Source organism: Silurus meridionalis, chromosome 26, assembly GCF_014805685.1.
Source record: "Silurus meridionalis isolate SWU-2019-XX chromosome 26, ASM1480568v1, whole genome shotgun sequence".
Taxonomy (NCBI): Eukaryota; Metazoa; Chordata; class Actinopteri; order Siluriformes; family Siluridae; genus Silurus; species Silurus meridionalis.
The window spans coordinates 15726044-15738396 of NC_060909.1; the positions used below are offsets into that span (position 1 = coordinate 15726044).

At 41.9% G+C, this 12353-nt stretch overlaps 1 protein-coding gene across 1 annotated transcript; it reads right to left on the bottom strand.

Annotated features, from left to right (window-relative positions):
• Window positions 1-2239: 2239 nt before the first annotated feature.
• Window positions 2240-9344, bottom strand: LOC124379740 (UDP-glucuronosyltransferase 1A5-like). Its single transcript, XM_046840285.1, has 5 exons — window positions 8217-9344; window positions 7208-7336; window positions 5653-5740; window positions 5322-5541; window positions 2240-2565 (listed from the first exon to the last, which is right to left on the bottom strand). The coding sequence occupies exons 1-5, from the start codon at window positions 9192-9194 to the stop codon at window positions 2289-2291; spliced, it is 1692 nt and encodes a 563-aa protein (XP_046696241.1). The 5' UTR covers window positions 9195-9344; the 3' UTR covers window positions 2240-2288.
• Window positions 9345-12353: the final 3009 nt, after the last annotated feature.

Here is a 12353-nt window from a genome sequence, read left to right on the forward strand (position 1 = left end):
TCAGCTTGACTCCATCCTCAACCCGAAAAGGCCCCACAAGCTCATCTTTGATGATACCAGCCCAAACCAGTACTCCACCTCCACCTTGCTGGCGTCTGAGTCGGACTGGAGCTCTCTGCCCTTTACCAATCCAGCCACGGGCCCATCCATCTGGCCCATCAAGACTCACTCTCATTTCATCAGTCCATAAAACCTTAGAAAAATCAGTCTTGAGATATTTCTTGGCCCAGTCTTGACGTTTCAGCTTGTGTGTCTTGTTCAGTGGTGGTCGACTTTCTGCCTTTCTTACCTTGGCCATGTCTCTGAGTATTGCACACCTTGTGCTTTTGGGCACTCAGTGATGTTGCAGCTCTGAAATATGGCCAAACTGGTGGCAAGTGGCATCTTGGCAGCTGCACGCTTGACTTTTCTCAGTTCACGGGCAGTTATTTTGCGCCTTGGTTTTCCACACGCTTCTTGCGACCCTGTCGACTATTTTGAATGAAACGCTTGATTGTTCGATGATCACGCTTCAGAAGCTTGGCTATTTTAAGACTGCTGCATCCCTCTGCAATATATCTCACTATTTTTGACTTTTCTGAGCCTGTCAAGTCCTTCTTTTGACCCATTTGCCAAAGGAAAGGAAGTTGCCTAATAATTATGCACACCTGATATAGGGTGTTGATGTCATTAGACCACACCCTTCTCATTACAGAGATGCACATCACCTAATATGCTTAATTGGTAGTAGGCTTTCCAGCCTATACAGCTTGGAGTAAGACAACATGCATAACGAGGATGATGTGGTCAAAATACTAATTTGCCTAATAATTCTGCACTCCCTGTACACGTGTGTATGCGTGTGTGTGTACACGTATGCGTGTGCATGTGTGTTTGTGTGTATACACGTGTATGAATGCGCGTGTGTGTGTACACGTGTATGTATGCGTGTGTGTGTGTACACGTGTATGTATGCGTGTGTGTGTACACGTGTATGTATGTGTGTGTGTGTACACGTGTATGTATGTGTGTGTGTGTACGTGTATGTATGCGTGTGTGTGTGTGTGTACGTGTATGTATGCGTGTGTGTGTGTGTGTACGTGTATGCGTGTGTGTGTGTACACGTGTATGTATGCGTGTGTGTACATGTGTATGTATGCGTGTGTGTGTACACGTGTATGTATCGTGTGTGTGTGTACATGTGTATGTATGTGTGTGTATACACGTGTGTGTATATACACGTGTGTGTATATACACGTGTGTGTATATACACGTGTGTATGCGTGTGTGTACATGTGTATGTATGTGTGTGTATACACGTGTATGTATGCGTGTGTGTGTGTACGTGTATGTATGCGTGTGTGTGTACACGTGTATGTATGCGTGTGTGTGTGTACACGTGTATGTATGCGTGTGTGTGTGTACACGTGTATGTATGCGTGTGTGTGTGTACGTGTATGCGTGTGTGTGTACACGTGTATGTATGCGTGTGAGTTTTTAATCTTTATATTTTTACACTGCAGTAATGACGTAACTGAAAGTTATGTATAGATAAAAACTTTTATAAGATAATAATGATAATAAAAATGCTACAAACTTTTTTTTTTATCAGAGTTTGTGATATTATTGTGGTATTATGATGTAGAGTAGTAATTTGGAGTGGTGTGGTGCAGTGCTGAGGCGCAGTGCTGAGGCGCGGTGGTGTGGCGCAGTGCTGAGGCGCAGTGCTGAGGCGCAGTGGTGTGGCGCAGTGCTGAGGCGCAGTGGTGTGGAGCAGTGGTGTGGAGCAGTGGTGTGGCGCAGTGGTGTGGAGCAGTGCTGAGGCGCAGTGGTGTGGAGCAGTGGTGTGGCGCAGTGGTGTGGAGCAGTGCTGAGGCGCAGTGCTGAGGCGCAGTGGTGTGGCGCAGTGCTGAGGCGCAGTGCTGAGGCGCAGTGGTGTGGAGCAGTGCTGAGGCGCAGTGGTGTGGCGCAGTGCTGAGGCGCAGTGGTGTGGCGCAGTGCTGAGGCGCAGTGGTGTGGCGCAGTGGTGTGGAGCAGTGGTGTGGCGCAGTGGTGTGGCGCAGTGCTGAGGAGCAGTGGTGTGGCGCAGTGGTGTGGCGCAGTGTTGAGGCGCAGTGGTGTGGAGCAGTGGTGTGGAGCAGTGCTGAATGATCAGACTGCTGAAGTTGAAGATGTAGACATGTGTGTGCCCCAATGCAGCTACAGAATAATAAACAGTTTACAGTGAAAGAGAAAAAGGAATAGAATTGTGTAGAGAATCTAAATCACATGATTTATTTGATCTTGGTGTCCAAAAGCAGACGCTCATTTTACTCCTCTTTTCTCTTCTGTAACTTTCTGCAGCATCTTAAACACAACATGCAGCCTTTCATCACCACGGTGACAACAATCACCATGACAACCAGCAAAAAGCCAAACACATCAAGGCTGTGATACTGAACCCAATTCAGGTTATGAGCAGCTGAACGTAGATGCTCCGCCCCTTTATGCCTCATGACATATTCTGTCCAATAAACTGCGAGATCCAGTGGCGTTATTGGTTGATCGTTGTGAAGAGCAGATAATTTCTTCATCTTCTCTTTATAACTGCAGGAGAGAGAAAACATTGAATTGTGTAAAAGCGAAAAGAATCGGATTAAAGCTGCAACTAGAAATAAGATTTGAATAAAATGAGCGACGGTGAATTTAGTTCACATACAGCAATAAAATCACTTTGATATTTTATCACTGTTTATAGAACAGCATTACAGAGCAACAGTCACAAGACGGATCAGTCAGAGGAGATGTGGTGAGGAAAAAGTCCCTGAGAGAAATTCGAGTCTGAACACTGATTGGAAGGTTGTTTCATAACTTCAGGAGAAAGTTCTAGCCCCACACATCACTGACTGAGGTTCTAACACATCAGTGTGAGACTGGATGTGTTTACTGATTAAAGCAGGGGTGATGAGGTCATATTTCCTGGTTCTGATGAGGGTTCTTGCTGCTGATTTTATTTGAACATGCAGACGGTAAAGCGTTACAGTAGTCTCATTTTAGATGTAACAAAAGCATGAACTGTCTTTTCAGTAACAATTGTAACATCATATTTCGTATCTTAGCAATATTTCGGAGATGAAAGACGGCTTTCCTACTAATAATAGCTACAGGAGCATCGGACGAAAGCCTGGAGTCACACCAAGCGCTTTGATTGCTGCTCAGGATCAGGATCAGAATCAGGTTTATTGCCCAAGTGTGTTGGACACAAGGAATTTGGTTCCAGCTGTTACTGACTCTCAAAAGTACAGACGTGATGATCCCATGATGAGACGAAAGACCACCCAGAGTTTGTTCTATTCTTCTATTCTGCCTGAAATGTGTGTTTTCTCCACAGTCACTTTAGTACATTTACGTTTATATATTTTCCAGTGGCCTGATTGAGATGCGTGTGAACTTTACACCACGTTCACTGCCACGGTATTTTACCTGCAGTGAAGGAACACTGCTGACTTCAGACAAAAAAAAGGGTTCATTAATCAGACACTGGCAGAATCAGACCCACATCTAATAATCAGACACTGGCAGAATCAGACCCACATCTAATAATCAGACACGCATAATAAGACTCGCATCTAATTAATCAAACACTGGCATAATCAGACTCGCATCTAATTAGACACTGGCATAATCAGACCCGCATCTAATAATCAGACACTGGCAGAATCAGACCCACATCTAATAATCAGACACTGGCAGAATCAGACCCGCATCTAATAATCAGACACACATAATAAGACTCGCATCTAATTAATCAGACACTGGCATAATCAGACTCGCATCTAATAATCAGACACTGGCATAATCAGACCCGCATCTAATAATCAGACACTGGCATAATCAGACCCACATCTAATTAATCAGACACTGGCATAATCAGACCCACATCTAATTAATCAGACACTGGCATAATCAGACTCACATCTAATTAATCAGACATTGGTATAGTCAGACCCACATTTAATTAATTAGACACTGGTATAATTAGACCCACATCTAATTAATCAGACACTGGCATAATCAGACCAGCATCTAATTAATCAGACATTGGTATAGTCAGACCCACATCTAAATAATCAGACACTGGTATTATCAGACCCACATCTAATTGATTAGACATTGGCATAATCAGACCCACATCTAATTAATCAGACACTGGCATAATCAGACCCGCATCTAATAATCAGACACTGGCAGAATCAGACCCACATCTAATTAATCAGACACGCATAATCAGACCCACATCTAATTAATAAGTCCCTGGTATAATCAGACTCACATCTAATTAATAAGCCCCTGGTATAATCAGACCCACATCTAATTAATTAGACATTGGTATAATCAGACCCACATCTAATAATCAGACACTGGTATTATCAGACCCACATCTAATTAATTAGACACTGGCATAATCAGACCCACATCTAATTAATCAGACACTGGCATAATCAGACCCACATCTAATTAATCAGACACTGGCATAATCAGACCCACATCTAATTAATCAGACACTGGCATAATCAGACTCACATCTAATTAATCAGACATTGGTATAGTCAGACCCACATCTAATAATCAGACACTGGTATTATCAGACCCACATCTAATTGATTAGACATTGGCATAATCAGACCCACATCTAATTAATCAGACACTGGCATAATCAGACCCACATCTAATTAATCAGACACTGGCATAATCAGACCCACATCTAATTAATCAGACACTGGCATAATCAGACTCACATCTAATTAATCAGACATTGGTATAGTCAGACCCACATCTAATTAAATAGACATTGGTATAATCAGACCTACATCTAATTAATCAGACACTGGCATAATCAGACCAGCATCTAATTAATCAGACATTGGTATAGTCAGACCCACATCTAAATAATCAGACACTGGTATTATCAGACCCACATCTAATTAATTAGACACTGGCATAATCAGACCCACATCTAATTAATCAGACACTGGCAGAATCAGACGCACATCTAATTAATCAGACACGCATAATCAGACCCACATCTAATTAATAAGCCCCTGGTATAATCAGACTCACATCTAATTAATAAGCCCCTGGTATAGTCCGACCCACATCTAATTAATTAGACACTGGTATAATCAGACCTGCATCTAATAATCAGACACGCATAATCAGACCCACATCTAATTAATCAGACACTGGCAGAATCAGACCCACATCTAATTAATCAGACACTGGCATAATCAGACCCACATCTAATTAATTAGACACTGGTATAATCAGACACATATTACTGTCTACAAATCCAAAAATCGTACCTGCTGTCATTGATGACGGTATTTAGGGCATTGACTACTTCATCAGCTCTGATGTCATAGAAGTTCAGGACCACACCCACTCCCCGACTGGCTAATCGCTGCACATTATCGCCCTGTTCACCAAAGAGTGGCATCATCACCATGGGAACAGAGTGACAAATCCCCTCATAGATACCATGTGAGCCACCATGGGTAATGAATGCTTTTGCTTTCGGGTGACCTTCAACAATAAAAACAAACAAATAATATTCTAGAACAGGTATAAAAAAAAAAACCACAGCGTGAAGTTCTCTCATCATCAGAAAAACACTGAGGAACACTGATGACTTGCCCAAAAGGTCGTTCTGAGGAAGCCACCTCATCAGCTTCACATTCCTGGGAACTTCATGAGGAACTTCACCTGTGTATCTCCAAAGCACCTATATATGTATACACACACACACACACACACACAAATATTATTTATGTATGTATTTAGCACTATAGAGTGGATGCAGAGGTGGAAAGATATTTTACTCAAATCAAAGTTACAGTTACTTCAATGAAATTTTAATTAAGTATAAGGTACAGGTCTACAATTCTAAACAAATTACTAGTTACTTTCTTACCAGCAGGGGGCGTGGTGGGGGATTCTAGTGTAGCTCAAAAAGGACAAGGGGATTGAAAGGAACCCCTTCCAAATTAAAGTGAAATAACAAAAAAGAAAAAAAAGACTAGAGTAGATGATTGGAGTTTAATGTGAGTTCTGCAGTTTCACAGCAAAAAAAAATCTGTGAAAACATCATTTATTATAATGAAAGAAATCTCAAATCCAGATTCAGAATTCAGGGACTAAATACACTCGTTGAACTTTTAGCAGCCTCTGCATCACTGCTGTCTGTCTGTCTGTCCGTCTGTCTGTCTTTCTGTCTTGCTTTCTTGAGTTTTGCACGTTTTTTCAGGAACATCAATCAAATCAATCAAGGTGCTCTTGCATTAATTTGATTGATTGATTTAATTTGATTTATTTATCAATTTATAATTGATATGTTTTAAAATGTATTTAAGTGTTTCAAACTGAACTAAAGGAAAAGTTAAATTAATCATTTTAAAAACTACTATAAAAAGTACGGATTCTGCTGAAGGCTTGGAAGAAAACTGCTGCTTTCTCCTTTGGCATCGCTGGAACTAATGAGCCGAGTGTGAAAACTATAAATCCATGTTCTGACCCTTCCACAAACTCCAACACCTCCTTTACCACACACACACACACACACACACAAATATTATTTATGTATGTATTTAGCACTATAGAGTGGATGCAGAGGTGGAAAGATATTTTACTCAAATCAAAGTTACAGTTACTTCAATGAAATTTTAATTAAGTATAAGGTACAGGTCTACAATTCTAAACAAATTACTAGTTACTTTCTTACCAGCAGGGGGCGTGGTGGGGGATTCTAGTGTAGCTCAAAAGGACAAGGGGATTGAAAGGAACCCCTTCCAAATTAAAGTGAAATAACAAAAAAGAAAAAAAAGACTAGAGTAGATGATTGGAGTTTAATGTGAGTTCTGCAGTTTCACAGCAAAAAAAAATCTGTGAAAACATCATTTATTATAATGAAAGAAATCTCAAATCCAGATTCAGAATTCAGGGACTAAATACACTCGTTGAACTTTTAGCAGCCTCTGCATCACTGCTGTCTGTCTGTCTGTCCGTCTGTCTGTCTTTCTGTCTTGCTTTCTTGAGTTTTGCACGTTTTTTCAGGAACATCAATCAAATCAATCAAGGTGCTCTTGCAAAAAAGTACTTTGTAAGTATTAAAAAAACACTAGAGTGCATGTGTATGTAAGTATTTATAAAAACACGTGTGTGTGCGTGTGCACGTTTGCGCACGCGCTCTTACTCTTTGGGGGATTCTGCTGAAGGCTTGGAAGAAAACTGCTGCTTTCTCCTTTGGCATCGCTGGAACTAATGAGCCGAGTGTGAAAACTATAAATCCATGTTCTGACCCTTCCACAAACTCCAACACCTCCTTTACCACACACACACACATGCAAAGAATACATACATGCATAATAAAATACATAATGAAAATCATCAGCACTTTGTGGTCTGTGTTCCTGGTGTGTGAGTGTAAACAGTATTACAGAGAGGCACGTGCACTTAATATAACACTCATTACCATGCAGTTCCTCCTCCTTACCACTAGGGTAAGTTCATCTTACACACGTTCCCACATCCACAAATGAGCCCCTGAGGAAGAGGTTTGAACTGAAAGCTCGGGCCTGCTGGAGGCTTTGATGAGGAACTTGGTGAAATCGGATGTTCTCTGAGTTGCTGAAGTGCTGAGACTCATTCCAGTGTCGCTGAGTAACATCGAGCTGGGCTTTGCTCTTCATTACATTATTAAAGGTAGAAAGAAATGGAAAAAAACTAAATGCAGGCTCATGCGGCTGTGTGTGGTGGGAAGATCCGCCGGTGAAAACAAGGTGAGCAGATTCTCCTCACTGATTGTTTCTGTGTGTCCAGTTCTGGAAGCTACTGTCTGCTTCTGCAGTTCTTAATAATATGTAGGATTTTAGATGTTCAGGTGTTGAGAATGTGGAGTAATTCTAGAAGTTCAGATGGAGCACACAGTTTGTTGGTACACCAGCATGAGGTTGCTGCTGATAGACAGATAAAACTGAATCCTGTCTATTGAAGTGTTTGAGATAATGTTAGTTCTTCTGAAGAACAGGTTTTCATGCTTCCCATGGTGCTACTTATTTTATATCGGACGAGCATTTCATGGTTGCGTGACATTTTGGCATTTCAAATCTTAAATATATAATGAAGAAAATGTTACTGTTTAAGGTGCGATTTCTCAGAACCGGTTAGATGTTGAAGAATGGATAACTGTGTGTTTCACTCACCGGGTCCAGAGGTCGACTAACAGCACAGTTCAGTCCTCCAATCAGCACAGTGTTCGGGGCGAGTGGTTTGGGGAACTCCATGGTGAAGTCGTATCTCAGCAGCCATATGGCGGCTGTGTTTAGGATCTCCTTCATGCTGATGCTGCGCTGCAGGAAGCGTGATGCCACGTCATCGAACCCCCAGTACAGCAGTTTACACATCACTGGTTCCAGCATGTAGACCACCATGTTGAACACGCGCTCAGTGAAGCACATGCGGTCAGTAAGTTTGGTGAAATAGCGGGGGACGTAGGAAGGAGGGTCGGGACAGGCCGTGGCGATCGCATCCATTCCGCACGGAAGGCCACGGAGCATGTAGACAGCAGGCAGAGACAGGTTAAAGGCTAAAATGGCTCCAGTTGGCATCACGGGGTCCGTCAGTACCGCGTCAAACTCCTGTTTGCGTAAAAACTCCACCAGCTCGTGGTTAAATAACAAACTCTCACTAGTGGACATGACCAGATTCATGATCTCTCTCATGTGCTTAATTTTCCCTGAGATTCTCTCGATCAGCCCTGCAGTAGAGCCCAGCAGCTGCTGAGAATTGTTTGTCATGCGGGTAAATAGATCCTGCGTGTAAGGGACGGGAAACGTTTTGCTCATGTAGTGCTTTCCAGAGTCCAAACGCATGCTGACCTCCGGCATCAACACTAACACCATGTGGCCCCTGCGACCCAGTTCCTGCACCACGGCCTTCACCCCGGTCCAGTGGCTCCCGTCCATTGGCACCACCAGCAACTTCCCGCTACCGTTTCTCTCTCTGGGTCCTGCTGTGCTGTAAGAACCCCCAGAACCCACAGAGGTTGTTGCTTCAGAGCCACCGATTCTCTCCAAGCCGTCAGAACGGTCCAAAAATGTCCCTGCAGTAACGCTGACCCAAGCCAAACCTGACCACAGCAGCAGAGCAACAGACTGATACAAAGTCCACCAAAACACCATGATTAGATTGTGGTGGCCAAATTCAGGTCTTTCGTTTCCTCGCTGTCTTTCAGCCCAGAGCAGTGTGAACTAGCTGCTCCAGTCTGGTGTTTATTTGTAGGACATTCCAAAGTCCACACATTGAACATTGACCGTGTGTGTGTTTTTTGGGGGTGAAAAAGTGGGTGTTAAAAAGTGTTCTTTTAACGTTGCCTTTCTCTAATACACCGCTAAAAGATTGGAATAGTGGTGGTAAAATTAACTGCAGTATCTGAAAGAGAATGTGCTAAAATCTGGTGTTTGACCATGTGACAGACTGGGAATATGAGAATACAGTGTATATAAACTGAACTCCTCAGAGTGAAGGGATGTGATGTTTGTGTTTCTTCTTCTTTGGGATAAATGGAAAGTGATCACAGGTCACACGGACCACAAGAAGCATGGCTTTAATTGCATTTTTTATTTAAACTCGGGACCGGACACTGCTACGCTCACCTGGACACCTGGACATTAGTACAGTATGAGCTTTTTGAGCATTGCATTCCACATTTAGTCAAAGTTTGCTCTTCTAATTTCCTCCACTCTTCTGGGAAGATGTTCCACTAGATTTCATAGTGCGCTTGTGGACATTTGTGTTTATCAGCCACAAGGATGTTGGTAACGTCAGGTACCGATGCAGGTGAGGTGAGGAGACCTAGGGGTGCAGTCAGCAGTCCATTTTGGCCCAAATGGGGTTCAGTTGGGTTGGAGCTACTAAACAGATCAGGTGGATGATCTTCCTCTCCAATCCATATCTGCATGAAGCTTGTGCAACCCTTGGAAAAGGCCTTATATAACAGTTTGGATAAGAACCTATGGTAAGAAAGGTCTGATATCCCAATACTTCTGTCTATACAGTGTAAATGTAGAATATTTGAATTTGGTGTTTGAAGGAAACTTCCATGTATTTCTGATAGAAAGGATATTATTTATTTAAAGGTTTATTTAACACATGGACATGATATTTTATTTTTGTAGCACAACAGACATGTTCACAATGCAGCTTGACAGGCCACAGCTAATCTGAGGAGGAAACTTGGAGAGGAACGTCTAAGCGTCTGGACGAGTTAAAGCAGACATCACTGCGTCTGACTGCTTTCAAGCGTTTCAGTAAAAATATGAGGGTAAGTAGTGCTAACACCTGAACTCATGTTCATCAGAACCCAGAGAGATCCAGGGTAGGGGGAAGGAGAAGTCACTGATGACTCTTTCTAGCACTGATTCTGAAGATCATCACCTGCGTCATGTCTGCGTTGAGTAACAACCAACTGTAATCAGAAAAATCACAAACTTTATGACCGTAATGAATTTTCCGGTGTCCATTTAAAGCTCCTCTAACGCTAACCGAAACCGCTAACTGAGACGCTCCCCACCTTATGAGTTGCGTTCCGAGCGAGTGTTCTTAAGTTGTTACTGTGTTTGTTATTGACTACGCAAATCTCCTAATGATGTACGAGCTATAAATACTATCAAATAAACTGTCAAATACAGTGGAACCTCGGGTTACGAATTTAATTCGTTCCGGTACTTTATTCGTAACCTGAAAAGTTCGTATCCCGATACAAATTTCCCCATAATAATGAACAGAAACTTCGGTAATTCGTTCTGGACAACCAAAAATATTACTTAAATAAAAATAAAGCCAATATTCACTAATATTATTTACTTTTAACATGTTATATTAAAATCATACCACATAAAAACATACAAAAGAGGAAAAGATCTTTACGGGTACTTTCCTTTGAGAAGACTCGCTGCAGGAGACGACGTCAGAGAAGGGGAGGAGGAGAGTTATTGTTTGAAGGAGAATCTTATTATATTATATTATTTATATATTATTATATATTATATTATAGAATATTAAAGACAGTGTTATTAACACGAACGCTGAGACAATTGTTGCATTAGAGGGAAAATGAGAGCTGTTTCTTTAAGGCTACTATCAGTTGGTATTGAAGTCCAGAGTGAAATTCATTATGGGTATTGTACTTCGGAAAAGACTGTAACCCTGCTAATCTATCTTCATAAAAACAAGTAAAGTGGTTATGCATCGGCTAATGTTGTCCATCTCATCATTCCACGAGCATCAACTAACGAGTTGTTACGCTCAAGCGGATAAGTAACACGATGCTCTCGCTAGGGACACAGGACGCTAACTGATGTGATGAGCTGCGTGGATAGAGCAAAAACAACCAACTTGCCTGCGATTTTTTAGTTACCGACGTTCGTATCCCGATATATTGTTCGTAACCAGGGGCAAAAATTTTGATGAACTGCGATTCGTAACCTGAATTATATGTATGCCGGGGCGTTCGTAACCCGAGGTTCCACTGTATACTCAAACTAATCTAAATCCTGTGTACAATATTTTGTATTAAGTAATAAAAATGGATGAAAAGTCCAGTGCGCATCACGTGGACTCGTTCCGGTCGACGACTAGCTCGCACCGGCTTGCCTCCGTTTCGACTCCCAACTAATTTCACTTTGAGGATTCGTAAGATTGAATTCGTAAAGTGGGGAGCGTCTGTTTAAATGCGATCAACATGCAACAGCCAATCAGCTTTTTGTTACTGGCACAAATCTCTCTCTCGGATTGTACCACAGACGTAACACGGATTTTATCGTAGCGACGGGGAAGAGCATGTTTGGCCATACGCGGTTTAAAAAACTGAATTTAGGGCTCGTTAATAACAACATATTAGTTCAATTTCATTCTTAAAAATGTCTTGTTTTAAATTCCACTTGGTGAAACCTGCAGAACCTATTCTTCTCATTGCCTTCTATATCTGATAAGAACTTCTTTCCATGCTATTCCTCCATGGCGACTCTGAGAAGACACCGGTGTTCAATGTCGGATGCGTGTTGTACCTCACTTTTGTCACTTTTGCATCAGATTCTGAGCTCGTTTTTAGAACAAGTGCATAAAGTTCTCATGCTTCTGACTTGGTCCTACTTTCATCACTGGGTTCACTGAGGAACTCAAGTTTTCCCCATAAGCAGGATCCCGGTGTTTGTAAAACAGAGTAGACATGATTATATAAAGAGTTTTTGCTCATAAAGATGACTACAGTTACACAAACGGAACACAAACACAATGAGAAGGAGTGATGATCCACGCTTGTGGGTTCGAGATGTGAGGGG

Bases quoted from the DNA above. Each gene is read 5' to 3' on its own strand.
- LOC124379740 (XM_046840285.1), bottom strand. From the start codon at position 9,194: ATGGTGTTTTGGTGGACTTTGTATCAGTCTGTTGCTCTGCTGCTGTGG. The intron at 7,337-8,216 runs GTGAGTGAAACA...TGTGTGGTAAAG, and splicing joins TTAGTCGACCTCTGGACCCG to GAGGTGTTGGAGTTTGTGGA. The intron at 5,542-5,652 runs GCAAGTCATCAG...TTATTGTTGAAG, and splicing joins TCCTCAGAACGACCTTTTGG to GTCACCCGAAAGCAAAAGCA.